Here is a 26,249-nt window from a genome sequence, read left to right on the forward strand (position 1 = left end):
TTTTAATGTATTAATCATTTATCGAACGGACGTTCCACACATTTCCATAAGAGTTGGGAAATTGTGTTAGATGTAAATATAAACAGAATACAATGATTTGCAAATCCTTTTCAACCCATATTCAGTTGAATATGCTACAAAGACAACATATTTGATGTTCAAACTCATAAACAGTTTTTTTTTTAGAAATAATCATTAACTTTCGAATTTGATGCCAGCAACACGTGACAAAGAAGTTGGGAAAGGTGGCAATAAATACTGATAAAGTTGAGGAATGCTCATCAAACACTTATTTGGAACAGGCTAATTGGGAACAGGTGGGTGCCATGATTGGGTATAAAAACAGCTTCCCAAAAAATGCTCAGTCTTTCAGAAGAAAGGATGTGGCGAGGTACACCCCTTTGTCCACAACTGCGTGAGCAAATAGTCAAACAGTTTAAGAACAACCTTTCTCAAAGTGCAATTGCAAAAAAATTAAGGATTTCAACATCTACCGTCCATAATATCATCAAAAATTTCAGAGAATCTGGAGAAATCACTCCACGTAAGCGGCATGGCCGGAAACCAACATTGAATGACCGTGACCTAGGATCCCTCAGACGGCACTGTATCAAAAACCGACATCAATCTCTAAAGGATATCACCACGTGGGCTCAGGAACACTTCAGAAAACCACTGTCACTAAATACAGTTTGTCGCTACATCTGTAAGTGCAAGTTATAGGTCTACTATGCAAAGCGAAAGCCATTTATCAACAACATCCAGAAACGCCGCCGGCTTCTCTGGGCCAAAGATCATCTAAGATGGACTGATGCAAAGTGGAAAAGTGTTCTGGGGTCTGACGAGTCTACATTTCAAATTGTTTTTGGAAATATTCGGACCAAAGGGGAGAAGAACCATCCAGACTGTTATCGACGCACGTTCAAAAGCCATCATCTGTGATGGTATGGGGGTGCATTAGTGCCCAAGGCATGGGTAACTTACACATCTGTGAAGGCACCATTAATGCTGAAAGGTACATACAGGTTTTGGAACAACATATGCTGCCATCTAAGCACCGTCTTTTTCATGGACGCCCCTGCTTATTTCAGCAAGACAATGCCAAGCCACATTCAGCACGTGTTACAACAGCGTGGCTTCGTGAAAAAAGAGTGCGGGTACTTTCCTGGCCCGCCTGCAGTCCAGAGCTGTCTCCCATGGAAAATGTGTGGTGCATTATGAAGCGTAAAATACGACAGCGGAGACCCCGGACTGTTGAAGGACTGAAGCTCTACATAAAACAAGAATGGGAAAGAATTCCACTTTCAAAGCTTCAACAATTAGTTTCCTCAGTTCCCAAACGTTTATTGAGTGTTGTTAAAAGAAAAGGTGATGTAACACAGTGGTGAACATGCCCTTTCCCAATTACTTTGGCATATGATGTAGCCATGAAATTCTAAGTTAATGATTATTTGCAAAAAAAAAATAAAGTTTATGAGTTTGAACATCAAATATGTTGTCTTTGTAGCATATTCAACTGAATATGGGTTGAAAAGGATTTGCAAATCATTGTATTCTGTTTATATTTACATCTAACACAATTTCCCAACTCATATGGAAACAGGGTTTGTACATACATTTTTTTTAGTACTTTAACATCAAAAGTGTCGCCGCCATAATGACGTGCAGTGCTGTTTTTAAATGACCCTAAGTCTTGGACTATAGAAAGTATTTCTAAGTTGGAATCTGAGCTTTTTGGGTGTTGTAGGAGTTATTACGGTCATCTACGTCAGTTTTTTTCAACCTTTTTTGAGCCAAGGCACATTTTTTGCCTTGAAAAAAATGCGGAGGCACACCACCAGCAGGAATCATTCAACAACGAAACTCAGTTGACAGTAAAAAGTCGTTGTTGCAATTGTTGGATATGACTTTAAAGCATAAGCAAGCATGCATCACTATAGCTCTTGTCTCAAAGTAGGTGTACTGTCACCACCTGTCACATCACACCCTGACTTTTTGGACTGTTTTTCAGTTTTTCTGTGCATAGTGTTTTACTTCTTGTCTTGGGCTCTTATTTTGGTGGCTTTTTCGCTTTTTTGGGGTATTTTCCTGTCGCAGTTTCATGTCTTCCTTTGAGCGATATTTCCCGCGTCTACCTTGATTTAGCAGTCAAGAATATTTTAGTTGTTTTTATCCTTCTTTGTGGGGACATTGTTGATTGTCATGTTTGGATGTACATTGTTGACGCCGTCTTTGCTCCACAGTAAGTCTTTGCTGTCGTCCAGCATTCTGTTTTTGTTTACTTTGTAGTCAGTTCAGTTTTAGTTTCTTTCTGCATAGCCTTCCCTAAGCTTCAATGCCTTTTCTTAGGGGCACTCACCTTTTGTTTATTTTTGGTTTTAGCGTGAGACACCTTTTTACCTGCACCCTGCCTCCCGCTGTTTCCGACATCTACAAAGCAATTAGCTAGCAGCTGCCACCTACTGATATGGAAGAGTATTACACGGTTACTCTGCCGAGCTCTAGACAGCACCGACACTCAACAACAACACATCATTGGCAGACTATAATTACTGGTTTGTAAAAAAATACTTTTAACTTGGAATGTCCGATAATATCAGACTGCCAATATTATCGGCCGATAAATGCTTTAAAATGTAATATTGGTATCGGTTTTAAAAAGTAAAATGTATGACTTTTTAAAACGCCACTGTGTACACGGACGTAGGGAGAAGTACAGAGCGCCAATAAACCTTAAAGGCACTGCCTTTGCGTGCCGGCCCAATCACATAATATCTACGGCTTTTCACACACACAAGTGAATGCAAGTCATACTTGGTCAACAGCCATACAGGTCACACTGAGGGTGGTAGTATAAACAACTTTAACACTCTTACAAATATGCGCCACACTGTGAACCCACACCAAACAAGAATGACAAACACATTTAGGCAGAACATCCGCACCGTAACACAACATAAACACAGCAGAACAAATACCAAGAACTCCTTGCAGCACTAACTCTTCCGGGACGCTACAATATACAACCTCAACCGCGCCCACCTCAACCTCCTCCCAAATTCCAAGCTGCTGTTTTGAAGCATGTTAAAATAAATATTGCACTTTGTGACTTCAATAATAAATATGGCAGTGCCATGTTGGCATTTTTTTCCCATTACTTGAGTTGATGTATTTTGTAAAACCTTGTTACATTGTTTAATGCACCCAGTGGGGCATCACAACAAAATGAGGCATAATAATGTGTTCATTCCACCACTGTATATATCGGTATCGGTTGATATCGGAATCGGTAATTAAGAGTTGGACAATATCGGCAAAAAAGCCATTATCAGATTGATTGATTGACACTTTTATTAGTAGATTGCACAGTACAGTACATATTCCGTACAACTGTGAAGTGAAGTGAATTGAATTATATTTATATAGCGCTTTTCTCTAGTGACTCAAAGTGCTTCACATAGTAAAACCCAATATCCAGGTTACATTTAAACCAGTGTGGGTGGCACCAGGAGGAGGTGGGTAAAGTGCCTTGCCCAAGGACACAACGGCAGTGACTAGGATGGCGGAAGCGGGAATCAAACCTGCAACCCTTGAGTTGCTGGCACGGCCCCCCACTGACCACTAAATGGTAACACCCCAATAAGTTTTTCAACTGGTTTAAGTCGGGGTCCACGTTAATCATTTCCTGGACATCTCTAATTAGTTGATATAATAATAACAGCTTAACAAAACCTCCTTTTGGTTGTTGTTATATGACACATATGTGCACCAAGCTGTGAATTGAAGTGAATTATATTTATATAGCACTTTTCTCCAGTGATTCAAAGCTCTTTACATAGTGAAACCCAATATCTAAGTTCCATTTAAACTTAGAGGGTGGCACTGGGAGCAGGTGGGTCAAGTGTCTTGCCCAAGGACACAACGGCAGCGACTAGGATGGCGGAAACGGGGATCGAACCTGGAACCCTCAAGTTGCTGGCACGGCCACTCTACCAACCGAGCTATGCCGCATTGAGATGGCCTAAAAGTGTTTAGTTTTGTTTTTTTTAAATTAATTTGTCAAAAAAATAAAAATAAATTTGATTTTTGAAAATTACTAAAACAATCGGGATTTGAATGTGATAAAAACTACATTTTTAGCACCCCTACTTAAATATCTGTTTGTCACCTTCACTTACGATTTCATAGCAAGTTACCATCATCATTTATTTTATTCCTTTCATGAAAATGCAGATATACAAGTCACGTACAATTGACACTTTCATTGTTTGTTTGTTTTTGTTTCTTATACATTTCCATGTATAGAAAGGAGCTGATGGAAGAACAATATTCTTATATTTATCTGCCCCCTTTTTAACACAAATTATTTTAGATGACTTTAAAACTGTTCCCTCCACCAACACCCGAACTCCAACATACGTTTTCATTTTCCTTTAAGCATTTTCACAATGACACATCCAATCTAAATCAAAATTCAGATTGATATAATTCCAGTTTTCTCTTTTTATAACTCTTTTTAAATACAAAGATAGTTTTTACAGCTTTTTAAGTCTTTGTTTAAAGCAGGGGTCAGCAACCTTTTTGAAAGCAAGAGCTACTTCTTGGGTACTGATTAATGCGAAGGGCTACCAGTTTGATACACACTTAAATAAATAGCCAGAAATAGCCAATTTGCTCAATTTACCTTTAATAAATAAATATATATTTATATAAAAAAAAAGGGTATTTCTGTCTGTCATTCCGTCGTACATTTTTTTTCCTTTTACGGAAGGTTTTTTGTAGAGAATAAATGATGAAAAAAACACTTAATTGAACGGTTTAAAAGAGGAGAAACAAGGAAAAAATGAAAATTACATTTTGAAACATAGTTTATGTTAAATTTTGACTCTTTAAAATTCAAAATTCAACCGAAAAAAAAAAGAGAAAAACTAGCTAATTCGAATCTTTTTGAAAAAATAAAAAAATAATTTATGGAACATCATTAGTAATATTTCCTGATTAAGATTCATTTTAGAATTTTGATGACATGTTTTAAATAGGTTAAAATCCAATCTGCACTTTGTTAGAATATATAACAAATTGGACCAAGCTATATTTCTAACAAAGACAAATCATTATTTCTTCTAGATTTTCCAGAACAAAAATTTTAAACGAAATCCTAAAGTCTTTGAAATAAGATTTAAATTTGATTCTACAGATTTTCTACATTTGCCAGAATAATTGTTTGGAATTTCAATCATAATAAATTTGAAGAAATATTTCACAAATATTCTTTGTCAAAAAAAACAAGCTAAAATGAAGAATTAAATTAAAATATATTTATTATTCTTTACAATAAAAAAAAAAAAATTGAACATTGATTTAAATTGTCAGGAAAGAAGAGGAAGGAATTTAAAAGGTAAAAAGGTATACCTTTTTACCTTTTAAGTTCCTTTATTGTAAAGAAAAATAAATACATTTTGATTTAATTCTTCATTTTAGCTTCTGTTTTTTCGACCAAGAATATTTGTGAAATATTCCCCAAAAAATGATTCTGGCAAATCTAGAAAATCTTTAGAATCAAATTGAAATCTTATTTCAAAGTCTTTTGAATTACTTTTAAAATTTTTGTTCTGGAAAATCCAGAAGAAATAATGATTAGTCTTTGTTAGAAATATAGCTTGGTCCAAATTGTTATATATTCTAACAAAATGCAGATTGGATTTTAACCTATTTAAAACATGTCATCAAAAATCTAAAATTAATCTTAATCAGGAAAAATTACTAATGATGTTCTATAAAAAAAATTTTTTTTTTTCAAAAAGACTCGAATTAGCTTGTTTTTCTCTTCTTTTTATTGGTTGAATTTTAAAGTCGAAATTAAAGATAAACTATGTTTCAAAATGTAATGTATATTTTTTTCGTGTTTTTTCCTCTTTAAAACCGTTCAATTAAGTGTTTTTTTCTTCATTTATTCTCTACAAAAAACCTTCCGTAAAAGGAAAAAAAATGTACGACGGAATGACGGACAAAAATACCCATTTTTTATATATATAGATTTATTTATTAAAGTTAAATTGAGCAAATTGGCTATTTCTGGCAATTTATTTAAGTGTGTATCAAACTGGTAGCCCTTCGCATTAATCAGTACCCAAGAAGTAGCTCTTGCTTTCAAAAAGGTTGCTGACCCCTGGCATACGTCGGGAGGAAAGTGGTAGTTTCCGACGGTCTTTGAAGGTAACAAGTCCATTACGTCTTCGCCCACGCCGAAGCGGATAAATGTTTTCTCTACAAATGTGTATTGGAAGTGCAGATTCCATTAAAAGCTCCTTTTTTTTAAAAAAAAAAAGAAAAAAAAAGGGGGGACTTGCGGCCAGCGTCCAAGGTGAGACGCCTTCACACCTCCGGAGACGTCTGAAGTTTGCAGCGGGGGCCGCAGCAGTGCCAGCCGGCCTTGATGGCCGCGTCGCCTTCACACTTGGCGGGCCCGCGTCACCTTTGATCGCGGCCCCCATTTAAGTGCGGCCCCCGGCAAGCTCAGTTGGCGGGAATAAGACGGCGAGGGATCATGTCTGCGGTCCACGGAAACGCGCCCGTCGGGGATCTCAACCACTTCCAAATGTTCCACGATGGCAGCTTCCAGATGAGCAACATGGTCAACCCAGGTTGGTGGAACTCTCAAACTATACTTTCTAACCAGGTCGCCCGTAAGGACCAGATGTGTCGCCCGCTGGAATGTTCTAAAAATAGCTCAAATAGCAGCACTTACCAGTGAGCTGCCTCTATTTTTTAAATTTTATTTATTTACTAGCAAGCTGGTCTCGCTTTGCTGGACATTTTTGATTCTAAAAGAGACAAAACTCAAATAGAATTTGAAAAATCAAGAAAATTTTTGAAAGACTTGGTCTTCACTTGTTTAAATAAATTCATTTATTTTTTTACTTTGCTTCGTATAACTTTCAGAAAGACAATTTTAGAGAAAAAATACAACCTTAAAAATGATTTTAGGATTTTTAAACAAATATACCTTTTAAAGGCCTACTGAACCCCACCACACAGTCTGATAGTTTATATATCAATGATGAAATATTAACATTGCAACACATGCCAATACTGCCTTTTTAGTTTGTCCATCCATCCATTTTCTACCGCTTATTCCCGCCTATCTCAGCTACATTCAGGTTTACTAAATTGCAATTTTAAATTTCTCGGGAGTTTCATCTTGGAAACGTTGCGTAATTATGATGTGTACGCGTGACGTCACGGGCTGTAATGAATATGAGCGCTGCACACACACACAGCTAAAAGTCGTCTGCTTTAACCGCATAATTACACATAATTTTGGACATCTGTGTTGCTGAATCTTTTGCAATTTGTTCAATTAATAATGGAGAAGTCAAAGTAGAAAGATGGAGTTGGGAAGCTTTAGCCTTTAGCCACACAAACACACGGTGATTCATTGTTTAAAATTCCCGGAGGTGAAACTTTACTGAGGGTCAGAGCGGTCAAGCCAACATGGGTCCCAACCGAATGTCAACCAGCAGTTTTCGGTGAGAAAATTGTGTTAAAAAGTCGCTTCTTACCGGAGATCAGCTGAGCTTGTGCCGTCCATAAAGCTGCCGTCGACTTCCCTGAGACATTGGCGTCAACACCCGGCCGTGGACACACACTTCTAACTATCAAATACTGTTAAACTCACTGAAACACTAGCAACACAATAGAAAGATAAGGGATTTCCCAAAATTATCCTAATAAATGTGTTTAAAAACATCTGAATCCGTCACAATGCAATTGCCTTTTTCTTTTTTTCTAGTCCGTCGCTATCAATATCAAACACAAATCTTTCATCCTCGCTCAATTTAATGGGGAAATTGTCATTTTCTCGGTCCGAATAGCACTTTTTGTTGGAGGCTCCCATTAAAAACAATGTGAGGATGTGAGGAGCCATCAACATGTGACATCATCGTCTGCTACTTCCGGTACAGGCAAGGCTTTTCTGTTAGCGACCGAAAGTTGCAAACTTTATCGTGGATGTTCTCTACTAAATCCTTTCAGCAAAAATATGGCAATATCGTGAAATGATCAAGTATGACACATAGAATGGACCTGCTATCCCCGTTTAAATAAGAACATCTCATTTCAGTAGGCCTTTAATTCTTCATTTTAGCTTCTGTTTTTTCAATGAAGAATATTTGTGAAATATTTCTTCAAACTTATTATGATTAAAATTCCCCAAAAATATTCTGGCAAATCTAGAAAATCTTTAGAATCAAATTGAAGTCTTATTTCAAAGTCTTTTGAATTTCTTTTAAATTTTTTGTTCTGGAAAATCTAGTAGAAATAATGATCTGTCTTTGTTAGAAGTATAGCTTGGTCCAATTTGTTATATATTCTAACAAAGTGCAGATTGGATTTTAAACTATTTAAAACATGTCGTCAAAATTCTAAAATTAATCTTAATCAGGAAAAATTACTAATGATGTTCCATAAATTCTTTTTTTTTAATTTTTCAAAAAGATTCGAATTAGCTAGTTTTTCTCTTCTTTTTTTCGGTTGAATTTTAAAGAGTTTACCGGCGGTGCTAAAGCAGACATGGCACAGAGATGTATGGATAACCTGCAGATGCATTTGCAACTATATTACGTTTACTTCCACCCACATTTAATGCGAAAAAAACACTTACCAATCGACGGATTTAAGTTGCTCCAGTGTCACAAGATGCGAAAGTCCTGATCGTTTGGTCCGCACATTTTACCGGCGATGCTAACGCAGCTATTCGGCCATGCTATGGCTATGAATAGCGTCAATAGCAATTCGCTCAATAGCTTCAGTTTCTTCTTCAATACTTTCATACTCCAACCATCTGTTTCAATACTTGCGTAATCTGTTGAATCGCTTAAGCCGCTGAAATCCGAGCTAATGTCGCTATATCTTGCTGTGCTATTCCCATTGTTTGTTTACATTGGCAGCACTATATGACGTCACAGGGAAATGGATAGTGGTTTCGAAGATAGCGAAAATAAGGCACTTCAGAGCTTTATTTAGAGATATTCCGGGACCGGTAAAATTTTGAAAAAAACTTCAAAAAAAAATACAACAAGCCACTGGGAACTGATTTTTATTGTTTTCAACCCTTTTGAAATTGTGATAATGTTCCCCTTTAATTAGTTGCTTATTAACATGCAAATTAGTAAAATATTGGCTCTTAAGTAGCCATTATTAAGTACTTATTAATGCCTTATTCAGCCTGGCCTTATTATAACTCTAACCCTCTAACCCTGACCCTAACCAAATAACTAAATTAAGTCTTTATTACTTAGTATATGTTCCCCTAGTGTCCAAATAATTCTAAATTAAGTCTTTGTTACTTAAAACATGTTCCCCATACTAAAGTGTTACCAAAAACTTACAACTTTGTCTTGAATTTGTAAAAAATGGAGGGTTTGGTGAATGCACATATGAAACTGGTGGGGTTCGGTACCTCCAACAAGGTTAAAAACCACTGTTCTAGCCTGATTCCTTTACCACTTTTGACGTGTGTTAGGGGTCATTGTCCTGTTGGAACACCCAACTGCGCCCAAGACCCAGCCTCCGGGCTGAGGATTCTAGTTTGTCCTGGAGAATTTGGAGGTAATCCTTAGGGATGTCTGATATTATCGGCCGATAAATGCTTTTAAAACGCCGCTGTGTTCAAGGACGTATAATGAGGTCGCAAAGGTAAAATTCATTTTTAAATTTTTTTTCAGTACAATGTATCGTTTAATGTTTATTATTGTTTTAGTACAGGGGTAGGGAACCTAAAGCTCTAGAGCCAGATCTGGCTCTCTGATAAATCTGAGCTGACGTTGCTTAACACAATAAGTAATGAATAATTCCACTTGTAATCACAGTGTTACAAATAATGTTCAAAATATAAAACATTCTCATGCATTTTTAATCCATCCATCTGTTTTCTACCGCACCTGTTCACAAAGTTGCGTTAATGGTAAGAAGTTATTCATTTATTATTGGTTAGTGTGGGGCTTGCCCTCCTGGGGGTTCTTCAGACCACCAAGCACCGACATGAGAGCCTGTTTCAGGGTTACAATATTGTTTTATTTTTCAAAAAGTCTCTCAGTTGCTTTCCAGCAATTGTTTTTCCAGCCCCAACCCAGTCTCTCCTCCTGGCTGCTGCTTATTACAGAGCGACAGGTGATTAGATAACAAGGCGCAGGCCACGTCCCCTCCACAGTTAGATTCAGAATAACAACGTTATTACAAAGAATAAGAGACCTATTATACTCTAGAAATGCTTGTCTTAAAAATGCACGTGTTTAGTTGTGTTCAGTGTTAAAAAAAATATTATATGGCTCTTACGGAAATATATTTGAAAATATTTGGCTTTTTGGCTCTCTCGGCCAAAAAGGTTCCCAACCCCTGTTTTAGTTGCTTAAAGTCCTACTGAAATGAGATTTTCTTATTCAAACGGGGATAGCAGGTCCTTTCTATGTGTCATACTTGATGATTTCGCGATATTGCCATATTTTTGCTGAAAAGATTTAGTAGAGAACATCCACGATAAATCATCAGCCCGGAGGTTGGGTCTTGGGCGCATTTGGTTGTTCCAACAGGACGATGACCCCAAACACACGTCAAAAGTGGTAAAGGAATCAGGCTAGAATGAAGGTTTTAGAACGGCCTTCCCAAAGTACTGACTTAAACGTGTGGACAATGCTGAAGAAACAAGTCCATGTCGAACTGCACCAATTTTGTGAAGAGTGGTCAAAAATGCTAAAAGAAGCTTGTGGATGGCTACCAAAAGCGCCTTATTGCAGTGAAACTTGCCAAATATTAACATTGCTGTATGTATACTTTTGCTCACATTTTCAGTAAAGCCATAATAAGTTCATAAAAAGAAGCAAACATCCATCCATCCATTTTCTACCGCTTATTCCCTTTCGGGGTCGCGGAGGGCCCTGGCGCCTATCTCAGCTACAATCGGGCGGAAGGCGGGGTACACCCTGGACAAGTCGCCACCTCATCGCAGGGCCAACACAGATAGACAGACAACATTCACACTCACATTCACACACTAGGGACCATTTAGTGTTGCCAATCAACCTATCCCCAGGTGCATGTCTTTGGAGGTGTTTTTTGTGACCAACAAGTATGTGCTCCAATCACTCTATCACAAAAAAAAATAAGAGTTGTAGAAATAAGAAACTCAAGACAGGCATGACATTATGTTCTTAAAAAGTGTATGTAAACTTTTGACTGCGGTTGTATATTACTAGAAAAAACCTGACTTTTTTTTTTTTACTTTTCCCCCTCGCCTAGATTTCAGAGCCACGGATGTGACCAACTACCTGGCCTCCGCAGCTTCAATGCCGAGGGTGGATAAATGCGTGGCCATACTGACCCACAGGAGGAAGAGGACCAACTTCACTCAGCAGCAAATTGAAGTGCTGGAGAAAGTTTACTCTGACACTAAATATCCTGACATCTACTTGAGAGAGAGGCTGGAGGCTCTCACCGGACTACCCGAGTCTAGAATTCAGGTGAGTTCTACATACATAAAAACACTAATTGGGTTAAAAATATTTTTTACAAACCAGTAATTATAGTCTGCCAATGATGTGTTGGTGTTGAGTGTCTGTGCTGTCTAGAGCTCGGCGGAGTAACCGTGTAATACTCTTCCATATCAGTAGGTGGCAGCAGGTAAAAAGGTATCTAATGCTTAAACCAAAAATTAACAAAGGGCGAGTGCCGCTTAGAAAAGGCATTGAAGCTTAGGAATGGCTATGCAGAACGAAGCTAAAACTGAACTGGCTGCAAAGTAAACAAAAACAGAATGCTGGACAACAGCAAAAACTTACTGTGTGTGGAGCAGCAGACGGCGTCCACAAATTACATTCGTACATGACATGACAATCAACACCAAAATAGGAGCGCAAGACAAGAAGTAAAACAGTAGACACAGGAAAACGGCAAAAAAGTCCAAATAAGTCAGGGTGTGATGTGACAGGTGGTGACAGTACACCTACTTTGAGACAAGAGCTATAGTGATGCATGCTTGCTTATGCTTTAAAGCAGGGGTGTCCAAACTTTTTCCACTGAGGGCCGCACACTGAAAAATCAAAGCACGCGGGGGGCAAGTTGATATTTTTTCATTTTCAAAACCAATATACACTTTTTGTTTTTTTAATTGTTGGGGCTCCCTCAAGTTAGGTCTTAGGGGACCCGAAGGGTTTCAGTCTTAAACAAGATTCAAAAAAGTCATATAGTATTTTTTTTCATAAAACCCTTGAATTTGCTAATTGTACTTAATTTTTTTTTTTTTTTTTACTTTTTACGAGCTTTTTGTCGAAACCCTATTTTTGGGAGGCAAAATATACAATCTTTTCCCCAAAAAGATTTTCAAAGTGAAATATTTAATGTGAAGTTATTGGATCCCTAAATAGGTCAATAGTTCATAGCAAAATTGATTTAATTTTTTTTTTATTTTTTAGCAAAGACCGTTATTAAATTCCACTAAAATCCTTGGGGATCCAAAAGTGCCTCACTCATAAAAAGGTCATGCTTTTTTTTAATTTTTCATTCAACACTTAAATCTCTATATCAGCTTCAGATAATATATATTGTAATTGGTTTAGTATATTTATAATAACAATCAATGGGACGGCGTGGCGCAGTGGAAGAGTGGCCGTGTGCAACCCGAGGGTCCCTGGTTCAAATCCCACCTAGAACCAACCTCGTCACGTCCGTTGTGTCCTGAGCAAGACACTTCACCCTTGCTCCTGATGGGTGCTGGTTGGCGCCTTGCATGGGTGGGCGGACGTCTCTCTTCACCGTTATTCATATTTTGTAAGTCCCAGAAATATAAAAATAGCCACCCTTTGCTCTGAGTACTGCTTTGCACACTCTCGGCATTCTCTCCATGAGCTTCAAGCACACCTGTGAAGTGAACACCATTTCAGGTGACTACCTCTTGAAGCTCATCGAGAGCATTCTAGTGTTTTTAAATTGAACTTGCAGGCCCCCGGTCCAAATGATGGAAAAAAAAGAGAGGACCTAAAATGGAACCTTGAGGAACACCACTAGTATTAATAAAGAAGTTCAACAAATGACTACATCTGAAGAAAACAGGCTACACTTTAGTTACATAAATCACAATATGGAAATAAATATATGTGATATTTTCCAAACAGGAGAGGACTTAAAGGGGTGCCTAGAGCAGGGGTCAGCAACCCAAAATGCTGAAAGAACCTTTTTGGACCAAAAATACAAAAACAAATCGGTCTGGAGCCGCAAAAAATTAAAAGCCATATTACATACAGATGCTGTATGTCATGAGATATAAATTTAATTATGAGGACTTAAAGGAAATTAAATGAGCTCAAATAGAGCAACAAATAAGGAATCGTAATGCAATATGTACATATAGCATGTTAGCATCGATTAGCTTGCAGTCATGCAGTGACAAATATGTCTGATTAGCACTCCACACAAGTTGATAACATCAACAAAACTCACCTTTGTGCATTCATGCACAACGTTATAAGTTTGGTGGACAAAATGAGACAGGAAAAGAAGTAGCATAAATCACGTCTTAGAAAGTCGGAGAAAGTTATACATGTAAACAAACTAGGGTGAGTTCAAGGACCGCCAAAAATAGTAAGACAAAATGAGACAGAAAAAGAAGTGGCATAAAGCACGTCTTAGAAAGTTGGAAAAAGTTATACATGTAAACAAACTACGGTGAGTTCAAGGACCGCCAAAAATAGTAGGACAAAATGAGACAGAAAAAGAACTGGCATAAATCACGTCTTAGAAAGTTATACAAGTAAACAAACTAGGGTGAGTTCAAGGACCGCCAAAATTAGTATGACAAAACGGCGCTCGCCAAATACTCGAATCAGTGAAGCATGTTTAATATAAACAGTATGCTATATAGCAATTAGGGAGGTTTGTGTCATGTTTGTCCTCCTACAAACACCATATTAAAACAAAAAATGTTTTTTTCCCCCTCATTTTAATTTTTCATATATTTTTGAAAAAGCTCCAGAGAGCCACTAGGGCGGCGCTAAAGAGCCGCAGGTTGCCGAGCCCTGGCCTAGAGGAACACCCCAGTTGTAAATCACAAGTTTGGACCCGAGTGTGTTTGCTAGTTCTGCCAAAGTGTTAACAATGGACCATAAAAACCGCTATAAAACAGGAGCACTTTAGTGTTTTTAGGAATTTGGTGTAGAATAGTTTTAAACTGAACGCGGGGGCCAGGATGGTGTCGATTACGGGCCGGATTTTGTCCCCAGTGTAGATTTATGCCGTTGAGACCATGTCAAAATGCCTCTCACTAAAACAGAACATATTGTACATGTGCAAGAACGATAACCAATACACTCGTTCGTGGTTTTTTTTTTTTTTTTACCTCAGTGCACTTTTTTCCAATTTTCAGGTGTGGTTCCAGAACAGGAGAGCCAAATCCCGTCGCCAGGTAGGGTCCTCGGCGGCTGCCAAGGCCCCCAACCCGGCCGTATGTTTCAGCCAGTTCCAAAACATGATGGCTGCAGAAAAAGGTGATTGACAGCCGTGGTTTTGATTCAGTTATAATTGTAATTCTGAATTGAATTGAGTTATATTGCTATAGCGCTTTTACATAGTGGTACCCAATATCTAAGTTCCATTTAAACCAGTGTGGGTGGCACTGGGAGCAGGTGGGTAAAGTGTCTTGGCCGAGGACACAACGGCAGTGACTAGTATGGGGAAAGCGGGGCTCGAACCTGGAACCCTCGAGCTGCTGGCCCAGCCACCCTACCAACCGAGCTATACCGCCCGTCAGTGCATTTAGTTTAGTTTAGTCTTTATTTCAAGGGACAATTCACAGAAATATTAAGCTCAAAGACGGATATGTTCTGTACCAAATTATCGCTAAATAGCTCTTTTCCATCTGCAGTCCCTTGCTACCTAAACCTAAGAGAGACAAAAATTATGCAATAAAATTATGACAATAAAATCATACCATAGCATCAAATAAAGAAGAGTCATAAATTGCATACTTAATATACAATACAACCACACCTCATTCACATCATCACACAGAGACAATATATGCTCTTGTTCACATCTGTCATTTGTAAAAACAACCATGATTTTAACACACACACCTCACAATTTACAACAAAAATGCTGTCATAGATAAATATAATAAAAATTAAGTTGATCTGTCAAACATAGTGGCCACCTTAGTGACCGTGTGAGCAACTCTGATTTTTCCAAAGCCACTTTTTAACTTAAATTGTAAATGAAGAGTAATCTGTTAGACTTTTCTAGTTTGTTGTGTAACCATACTGGAAGTCAGGCCTGGGCCATTATTTTGCGTCGGGGGACCAAATTTAGAAAAAGATATGTGTCTGGGGGCCGGTATATCCATTTTTAGGAACACTAATACAAAACATCACAATATTGTCTAATTGAATACTAAAAACATTGACAGACCGCCTTAAAAATTGAATTGAATTTTTTTTTCTGAATGAGACACCCAAAATGTACATGAATATAAAGAATGTGGGATTTACAAGATTAACTATGAAGGATAAAACACTGAATATTGACAACATTTAAAATGTTTAACCATAATACTGGAAGTTAGGCAATTATTTTGCTTCGAGGGGCTAAATTTAGAGGAAAAAAATGTGTCTAGGGGCCTCTATATCTATTTTTAGGAACACTAATACAAAACCTCACAATACTGTCTAATTGAATGCTAAAAACATCGACAGACCGCCTTAAAAATTAAATTTTTTTTTTTTTTACTGAATGAGACACCCAGAATGTACATGAAAATAAAGAATGTGGGATTTACAATATTAAGTATGAAGGATAAAACACTGAATATTGACAACATATAAAATGTTGTGTAACCATACTAGAAGTCGGGCAATTATTTTGCTTCGGGGGGCTAAATTTAGAGAAAGAAAAAATGTCTACGGGCTGGTATATCTATTTTTAGGAACACTAATACAAAACCTCACAATAATGTCAGATTGAATGCTAAAAATATTGACAGACCACCTTAAAAATGGAATAATTTTTTTTTTTCTGAATGAGACACCCAAAATGTACATGAAAATAAAGAATGTGGGATTTACAATATTAAGTATGAAGGATAAAACACTGAATTTGGACAACATATAAAATGTGTAACCATACTGGAAGTCAGGCAATTATTTTGCTTCGGGGGGCTAAATTTAGAGAAAAAAATGTGTCTAGGGGCCGGTATATACATTTTTAGGAACACCAATAAAAAACCTTACAGTATTGTCTAATTGAATACTAAAAACATTGACAGACCGCCTTAAAAATGGAATTAAATGGTTTTTTTACTGAATGAGACACCCAGAATGTACATGAAAATAAAGAATGTGGGATTTACAAGATTAACTATGAAGGATAAAACACTGAATATTGACAACATATTAAATGTTGTGTAACCATACTGGAAGTCAGGCAATTATTTTGCTTCGGAGGGCTAAATTTAGAGAAAAAAATGTGTCTAGGAGCCGGTATATACATTTTTAGGAACACTAATACAAAACCTCACAATATTGTCTAATTGAATGCTAAAAACATTGACAGACCGCCTTAAAAATTGTATTTAATTTTTTTTACTGAATAAGACACCCAAAATGTACATGAAAATAAAGAATGTGGGATTTACAAGATTAATTATGAAGGATAAAACACTGAATATTGACAACATATAAAATGTTGTGTAACCATACTGGAAGTCAGGCAATTATTTTGCTTCGGGGGGCTAAATTTAGAGAAAAAAAATGTGTCTAGGGGCCGGTATATCTATTTTTAGGAACACTAATACAAACCCTTAAAGTATTGTCTAATTGAATACTAAAAACATTGACAGACCACCTTAAAAATTTATTTTTTATTTTTTTTACTGAATGAGACACCCAGAATGTACATGAATATAAAGAATGTGGGATTTACAATATTAAGTATGAAGGATAAAACACTGAATATTGACAACATATAAAATGTTGTGTAACCATACTGGAAGTCAGGCAGTCATTTTGCTTCGGGGGGCTGAATTTAGAGAAAAAAAATGTGTCTAGGGGCCAGTATATCTATCTTTAGGAACACTAATATAAAACCTCAAAATATTGTCTAATTGAATACTAAAAACATTAAAAGACCGCCTTAAAAATGGAATTAAATGTTTTTTTTTTTACTGAATGAGACACCCAAAATGTACATGAATATAAAGAATGTGGGATTTACAATATTAAGTATGAACGATAAAACACTAAATATTGACAACATATTGATGTCACACCCCTTCTCCATTGACATATTTTAGAATCAAACAAAAAATGCAACAAACACAGCCAAATATGACCGCAAAGGGTAAAAAAAACAACCCCCACCTACAATCTGATACATCGCTAAGCTTTAGAACTTTGTTGTAAAAATCTCCTTCCGCGTCTGTCCCTGACACCCACATTTCAGGCTCTGGAAACAGTCTGTGGAAACGCTCCCCACCCACACTGCTTGGTGCCTCGTCTGACCTGCTGTGATTTAGATGACCATAGTAACTAATTAGATGACCATAGTGACTAATTAGATGACCATAGTGACTAATTAGATGACCATAGTAACTAATTAGATGACCATAGTAACTAATTAGATGACCATAGTAACTAATTAAATGACTATAGTAAGTAACTAGATGACAATATTAACTATCTAGATGACCATAGTAACTAACTAGATGACCATAGTGACTAATTAGATGACCATAGTGACTAATTAGATGACCATATTAACTAATTAGATGACCATAGTAACTAACTAGATGACCATAGTAACTAATTAGATGACCACAGTAACTAACTAGATGACCATAGTGACTAATTAGATGACCATAGTAACTAATTAGATGACCATAGTGACTAATTAGATGACCATAGTGACTAATTAGATGACCATAGTGACTAATTAGATGACCATAGTAACTAACTAGATGACCATAGTGACTAACTAGATGACCATAGTGACTAACTAGATGACCATAGTGACTAATTAGATGACCATAGTGACTAATTAGATGACCATAGTGACTAATTAGATGACCATAGTAACTAACTAGATGACCATAGTAACTAACTAGATGACCATAGTAACTAATTAGATGACCATAGTAACTAACTAGATGACCATAGTAACTAATTAGATGACCATAGTAACTAATTAGATGACCATAGTAACAAGTATATCATGTAAAAATGCAGATTCCAACCATTGAAATACTTAGTATAGTTGAAGACTTCCAGCCATTAGAAAACATGAGTGCACATCATAATGGCAGCTACAGTTTTATCCTAAAGATCTAAAAAAATATTTGGGAATGTCCGGCGGGCCAGATTGAAAAGTTTAACGGGCCTTAATGGGCCCAGGTCTGAGTTATAAGAACAAACTTTGTACTGATTTCCTCCTCTTTTCACAGGAGTGTATGATAGCCACAGCGCAGAGGTTCACGGACAAGGTGCATCCAATTTCGGACTGGAGGACAGCTACAGACCCCCGGTGCACTCAAACGTAGAAGACCCGCACAGGGCGGGTGTGTCAGGCAGACTGAGCGGCCATTTGTCCTGCATCTATGACAAAAACGCCAGTCGGGTGAAGCTGGAACAGATGCAGTGCCACGAACTGAGCGTCGACGTCCCCGCCAGCAATGTCCTCCTGTACCCCAAGTCCCAGCAACAGCGTAAAGTCCAAACGGGGAACCCTGCTCCCAAGGCTCTGGTGGAATATGACAACTTTCCACCCAACAAGACCATCGGACCCGAGATGAAAGTAGTGATCCCGCCCATCCCCACGCAGAACACCTTCAGCAGGTCGTCGCCCAAAGGCGCCGGGGGCCAAATGCAGTACCCTCAAGTGACCGCAGCAGGGGACGCTTTTAGAAACTTCTCCCCGATCCCTGGAGGGGAGACGCCGGAATTTTCCGATTCGGACTCTGATTGGGAGAATGAGGCCATGGCTGGGTTTGGTGGTTTTATGTAGTGTTCGCAGGAGATGATATACACTTTTATTTATTGTAAAATAGTAATTGTTTTTGATGTCATCTTATATGTAATGTTTTTGTTTTATTGGAGGCCTGTCTAAATTGAAAATAAATCTAAATATGTGGTGGCTATTTTGATATTTCGCTAATCCAATGTTGATATGCTAATAAGTTGTATAAAAAAACAAAAACACTTTTGATTATAGCTGACAGAACGTATTTTCACAGTAGAACAAGTGCAATAGTAACTTATGCCAGCTGGTGGCTTTTAGCTCATTGGCTAGTGCTGCACAATCACTGGGGATTTGTGGTCACGGACATCACACTAAAAGTGTAAGGTGTACATAGTTTAATAGTTTAACTTTTCACTGTTCCAGTAAACTTGCATGGGTTAAGTCTTTGTTACGATTTTCAACACAATCTGTCACTAATTCAATTAATTTTTTCCCCATTTTTGCTGCTGCTGTTGCACTTTTCTTGTTTAATACTAACCACGTTTCCATGAGTTGGGAAATTGTGTTAAATGTAAATACAAACGGAATACAAGGATTTGCACATCCTTTTCAACCCATATTCAGTTGAACAAACTACAAAGACAAGATATTTGATGTTCAAACTCATAAACTTTATTATTTTTTTGCAAATAATAATTAACTTAGAATTTCATGGCTGCAACACGTGCCAAAGTAGTTGGGAAAGGGCATGTTCACCACTGTGTTACATCACCGTTTCTTTTAACAACACTCAATAAATGTTTGGGAACTGAGGAAACTAATTGTCGAAGCTTTGAAAGTGGAATTCTTTCCCATTCTTGTTTTATGTAGAGCTTCAGTCGTTCTACAGTCCGGGGTCTCCGCTGTCGTATTTTACGCTTCATAATGCGCCACACATTTTCTGGACTGCAGGCGGGCCAGGAAAGTACCCACACTTTTTTTTAACGAAGACACGCTGTTGTAACACGTGCTGAATGTGGCTTGGCATTGTCTTGCTAAATTAAGCAGGGGCGTCCATGAAAAAGACGGCGCTTAGATGGCAGCATATGTTGTTTCAAAACCTGTATGTACCTTTCAGCATTAATGGTGCCTTCACAGATGTGTAAGTTACCCATGCCTTGGGCACTAATGCACCCCCATACCATCACAGATGCTGGCTTTTGAACTTTGCGTCAATAACAGTCTGGATGGTTCGCTTCCCCTTTGGTCCAGATGACACGATGTCGAATATTTCCAAAAAACAAATTTGAAATGTGGACTCGTCAGACCACAGAACACTTTTCCACTTTGCATCAGTCCATCTTAGATGATATCGGGCCCAGAGAAGCCGGCGGCGTTTATGGATGTTGTTGATAAATGGTTTTCGCTTTGCATAGTAGAGCTTTAACTTGCACTTACAGATGTAGCGACAAAATGTATTTAGTGACAGTGGTTTTCTGAAGTGTTCCTGAGTCCATGTGGTGATATCCTTTAGAGATTGATGTCGGTTTTTGATACAGTGCCGTCTGAGGGATCGAAGGTCACGGTCATTCAGTGTTGGTTTCCAGCCATGCCGCTTACGTGGAGTCATTTCTCCAGATTCTCTGAACTTTTTGATGATATTATGGAGCGTAGATGTTGAAATCCCTTAATTTCTTGCAATTGCACTTTGAGAAACATTGTTCTTAAAAAGTTTGATTATTTGCTCACGCAGTTGTGGACAAAGGGGTGTACCTCGCCCCATCCTTTCTTGTGAAAGACTGAGCATTTTTTGGGAAACTGTTTTTGTACCCAATCATGGCACCCACCTGTTCCCAATTAGCCTGCACACCTGTGGGATGTTCCAAATAAGTGTTTGATGAGCATTCCTCAACTCTATCCGTATTTATTGCCACCTTTCTCAACTTCTTTGTCACGTGTTGCTGGCATCAAATTCTAGAGTTAATGATTTGCAAAAAAAAAAAAAAAAAAGTTTATCAGTTTAAACATCAAATATGTTGTCTTTGTAGCATATTCAACTGAATATGGGTAAAAAAGTATTTGCAAATCATTGTATTCCGTTTATACTTACATCTAACACAATTTCCCAACTCATATGGTTTGTACTTTTCCTGTTTAATATATTTCCATAACAAAAATAACCCTGGTTCATAGAGCTTCAGTGACTCGCTGCTTTGCAATATTAGGTTTAATAGAAAAAGACAAACATGTATGTACAATTGCCTGAGGGCGCTCTTAATATATAACTTTACAAAACTGAGAAAAAAAAAGGATCTTCCCTCTGAAATATGTTTCAGTGGTGGTCGCAGAAACAGCCAAATGTGAAGTGCTAAGATCGTGTTGAAGAGTAAAAGAGATTAAAAAACCCAGGAATTGTCCTTTATAAAAATACCGTCTCTTTTTTTTTTTTTTTTTTGAGTGCACACAAAAATTTACAAAATCCATTTCTGAATATACACCAAAAATGTTGAGCACAACACCATTGAATGACAGATATTGTACAATTATCTACAATAAACACTTTTTATAAAATATTCTTTACCTTGTACTGTGCTTTCCTGTCAGTGGAACGCCAAAAGAAAAGCAAATAACCTACCGTACTTGCATAACAATCACACACAAAGTTTTGAAATAAATAAATAGCAACTATAAGACTCAATGTTTGGCACGTGGACGCAACAAATTATCGGAGATGTGAGTTTGGTGGCAAAAGCATTTTCAAACAATTTCAAAGGCTAAAACTGGAAGGCCAAACTTTTTCAGGAAGTCCTTCCACTGAGCTATTTCATTGGATGGAAGCGTCCAAACAAGGGTGGTGTGCACATGCACTCAGACTTGTGTTGTCAGTGTGTTTGCGTGCACCTGGGGCCTGGAGACGACACACTCACACCGCGTTGGTGTTGTTGGCTGCGAAGGCGTGCAGATTGCCCAGCTGACTCAAGCCGCTCTGGATGTGGGCCACGTGGATCTCCACGTTGTTCTGGAAGCAGCTGGAAGCACCGTATCAGACAGAGGGGGGTGAGCAGGGCACAGTCACTTTTTTAAAAAGGCATGAAATAAACACAGAGAGCAACAATCACTACATTTACAGGCACTAAATTAGTCTGATTTCTCAAGTACCGTGCTTTCCGGACCATATGGCACACTGCACTGGCGATGAACGGTCTATTTTTTTTTTTCTATCTTAGCCGACCATCAGCTCCCTCATCAAGAACCACTCGCTCCCTCCAGCGAGTGGTTAAAACGGCGGGGAAAATCACAAGGACTATACTTCCAGAGATGAGTGCCATGTACGCAGCTCACTGCTTAAAGCGAGTACGGAACATCCTGAAGGACAGATACCATCCAGCACATGGCCTCTTCAACCTGCTACCGTCTGGAAGGAGGTACAGATCGATTCGCGCCAGGACTACCAGAATGTCTCACAGTCTGTATCCCCAGGCTGTGAGACTGCTAAATGAACAGCCTGCCCCCGACCATCTTATTACCTCACTCTTCACTCCCTCAATAATTGTGCTCTGGACATTGCATTGCTGCAGCATCAACGCAACACCCATTAGACCAGTGACTCTCAAACTTTTTTTGTCATCCCCCACTTTGGACAAGGGGGAGTTTTCAAGCCCCACCTGCCCCCATCGCCCCAACAGAACGCTAATGCCAAGTTTAACATTTTCATATTTATTGAACGTCAAGTAACATTCAAGTTGTATACATTCAAACTTAATAACATAAAATAACATCAAGTTCAATAATAAATGGAATAACTATTCTGACAGTTTTCTTTGAAAGAAATCAAGTGGCTTATTGACGTGATTGGGGTGTGTGGTCTCGAGGTGTCTCTTTAATTTGTTGGGTCTCGTGCTGTCTGCTGCATGCGGTTTTAGACACAGAACACATAGGGGTCTCTCCTCTGCCCCCACTACCGTTGCCGTGAATCCAAGAGCAAGATACCCTTCATATTTTCTTTTCCGTTGGCTTTTTGGTTGATTAAACCTGTCAGATTTTGTTTCTCTGCAAGCGCTGGTTCCGATTTGACGAGTTTTGAGGTGCGAGTACAAATTTATCCACTTTGTGTAATTGTGGTCCACACATTAGCCTGCTACCCATCTGCGTGAAAAAAGTTTCCGCTTAGCCCCGCCCCCATTAGTTACTGTTGCTATATCTGTCAAACTTTCGCTCCTACCTAGAAATTTAAAGCCTAGAAGAAAAATAAGTAATTCACATTTATTTGCATAACGGATTTCCCAGACAGAATCACAAAGTGATTTACAGTGTGTATAGAAAATGAAAGCATAGTAAAAAAAAAAATAATCTAAGAATAAAAAGACTTTTTTAAGTGAAATTTCCTCCTGTTCCTCGCGCCCCACCTGTCATGTGTCTATTCCCCACCAGTGGGGCCCGCCCCACACTTTGAGAAACGCTGCATTAGACATCTGACTGCCCCCCCCCCCACGTCCCTCTATACGTGTTCTTATAAACAAATGCTAAGCTTAACTGTTAACTATGGTCAACCTGCACATCAATGCAGTTTCTATGCCGCTGGACAAAGCTCAAACGAAATCTCGTTGACATGTATGACTTAAGTGTTATTTATGACAATGACAATACAAGGAATTGATTGATTGATTGATTGATCGAAGAACGCCCAGCAGAGGATGTACTTCCTGCTGCACCTGAGGAAACTTAAGGGTGCCGACCGAGATGCTGGTGCAGTTTCACTCAGCCGTCAGAGTCCATCCTCACTGTGTGGTTCCCCAGCGTCTAAGTCCAGGTTAAGCATCGACTGCAGCACAAAGTACGTGCTGCTAAGAAAATGAATGACGATACAAATTAGCAGTAGGCGCTACTTTTTTGTAGCAACGCTTTTGCCGCATACTTGTAAAACCTCTTCCCGCTTGAAGCCAGACGATGGACCCCCTGCTGTCTTTCTTGGGAATTAATTTGTCCTTCATTTGTTAGAGTCGTACCTTCTTTCTCTCGTATTACCACTCCGCTAGCATCACAGCTAATGTTACCCATGCTGCTACCTCTCTGCTCAGCGAGGGTGTATGACGTGACAGTATGTGATGTGTGTAAGAAGGTGCACTTGTTTTAAGTCTCTGTGAGAAGGACAGAGTGAAAAGAACCTGTAGAGTAATGCCCATAGCTAAAAGCAACTGCGTGAAAACATATACTCGAATATCACAATAGTCATTTTCTATATCGCACAAAGACAAACCCGCGATTTTGTCGATATATCGCCCAGCCCTAGTTGTAGGATATTTATTTGGAGCCGAACTATTTGAAAAATCTGACTACTTTAATGCATGGTCACATGTTGATTGTAAGAGCTACCTGAGGTTGGATGGATCGATGGATGCTTTGATGTCATTGAGGGAGTCCGTGAGAGATTTGAACTCAAATGAATTCAGGTCTCCTCCGTCTGCTAGACACTGGAAATCAAGACAAGGAAAAGTATTGGATGGAGTGCTGGGAGTGTGTGCAGGTACATTACATTGAAAGTATAACTAATATGGCAAGTTCAGTTATTTTTGTAGAGGATAGGGTGACAGTTCATTAAATCCAGCAGAGGGCAATGTTTCCCCTTCTTAAAAAAAAAAGAAAAAAGGTATGCTATCTATTTACATAGTTGTGATTTAATAACAAAATTGAAGTGTACGCAGAAATAGGCCTGGCCCAGTAACACATTTTGCTGGACAACATATGTGATTGCCGATAAACATCATTATTTAGAGACCAAATTAATAAACCTCTTAACAATGTGACCCCGGACTACGTTAAGGTAACGTGTGGAGTTCCCCAGGGTTCGGTCCTTGGCCCTGCACTCTTCAGCATCTACATGCTGCCGCTAGGTGACATCATACACAAATACGGTATTAGCTTTCACTGTTATGCTGATGACACCCAACTCTACATGCCCCTAAAGCTGACCAACACGCCGGATTGTAGTCAGCTGGAGGCGTGTCTTAATGAAATTAAACAATGGATGTCCGCTAACTTTTTGCAACTCAACGCCAATAAAACGGAAATGCTGATTATCGGTCCTGCTAGACACCTACCTCTATTTAATGATACAACTCTAACATTTGACAACCAAACAATTAAACAAGGCGACACGGTAAAGAATCTGGGTATTATCTTTGACCCAACTCTCTCCTTTGAGGCACACATTAAAAGCGTTACTAAAACGGCCTTCTTTCATCTCCGTAATATCGCTAAAATTCGCTCCATTCTGTCCACTAAAGACGCTGAGATCATTATCCATGCGTTTGTTACGTCTCGCCTCGATTACTGTAACGTATTATTTTCGGGTCTCCCCATGTCTAGCATTAAAAGATTACAGTTGGTACAAAATGCGGCTGCTAGACTTTTGACAAGAACAAGAAAGTTTGATCACATTACGCCTGTACTGGCTCACCTGCACTGGCTTCCTGTGCACTTAAAATGTGACTTTAAGGTTTTACTACTTACGTATAAAATACTACACGGTCTAGCTCCATCCTATCTTGCCGATTGTATTGTACCATATGTCCCGGCAAGAAATCTGCGTTCAAAGGACTCCGTCTTATTAGTGATTCCCAAAGCCCAAAAAAAGTTTGTGGGCTATAGAGCGTTTTCATTTTGGGCTCCAGTACTCTGGAATGCCCTCCCAGTAAAAGTTCGAGATGCCACCTCAGTAGAAGCATTTAAGTCTCACCTTAAAACTCATTTGTATACTCTAGCCTTTAAATAGACTCCCTTTTTCAACCAGTTGATCTGCTGTTTCTTTTCTTTTTCTCCTATGTCCCACTCTCCCTTGTGGAGGGGGTCCGGTCCGATCCGGTGGCCATGTACTGCTCGCCTGTGTATCGGCTGGGGACATCTCTGCGCTGCTGATCCGCCTCCGCTTGGGATGTTTTCCTGCTGGCTCCGCTGTGAACGGGACTCTCGCTGCTGTGTTGGATCCGCTTTGGACTGGACTCTTGCGACTGTGTTGGATCCATTATGGATTGAACATTCACAGTATCATGTTAGACCCGCTCGACATCCATTGCTTTCCTCCTCTCCAAGGTTCTCATAGTCATCATTGTCACCGACGTCCCACTGGGTGTGAGTTTTCCTTGCCCTTATGTGGGCCTACCGAGGATGTCGTAGTGGTTTGTGCAGCCCTTTGAGACACTAGTGATTTAGGGCTATATAAGTAAACATTGATTGATTGATTGATTAAGGCCCAAGCTGATGGTTTACATCAGGGGTAG

At 38.7% G+C, this 26,249-nt stretch overlaps 2 protein-coding genes across 2 annotated transcripts in view; one reads left to right on the forward strand and one right to left on the reverse strand.

Annotated features, from left to right (window-relative positions):
• Positions 1 to 5,967: 5,967 nt before the first annotated feature.
• On the forward strand, positions 5,968 to 19,458 carry mixl1 (Mix paired-like homeobox). The gene is made up of 4 exons (XM_061885756.1): positions 5,968 to 6,644; positions 11,296 to 11,516; positions 14,414 to 14,534; positions 18,479 to 19,458. The coding sequence occupies exons 1-4, from the start codon at positions 6,548 to 6,550 to the stop codon at positions 19,036 to 19,038; spliced, it is 999 nt and encodes a 332-aa protein (XP_061741740.1). The 5' UTR covers positions 5,968 to 6,547; the 3' UTR covers positions 19,039 to 19,458.
• Positions 19,459 to 21,184: 1,726 nt separating this feature from the next.
• Positions 21,185 to 26,249, reverse strand: part of lin9 (lin-9 DREAM MuvB core complex component) — a 42,246-nt gene continuing 37,181 nt past the window's right edge. Inside the window, exons 14-15 of the mRNA XM_061885755.1 lie at positions 24,346 to 24,443; positions 21,185 to 22,001 (exon numbers count right to left, since the gene is read on the reverse strand). Of these exons, the coding sequence (XP_061741739.1) occupies positions 21,896 to 22,001; positions 24,346 to 24,443 (204 nt within the window). The 3' untranslated portion in view covers positions 21,185 to 21,895. The remainder of the gene's footprint in view (positions 22,002 to 24,345; positions 24,444 to 26,249) is intronic.

This window comes from Nerophis ophidion, linkage group LG24 (assembly GCF_033978795.1).
Source record: "Nerophis ophidion isolate RoL-2023_Sa linkage group LG24, RoL_Noph_v1.0, whole genome shotgun sequence".
Lineage (NCBI taxonomy): Eukaryota > Metazoa > Chordata > Actinopteri > Syngnathiformes > Syngnathidae > Nerophis > Nerophis ophidion.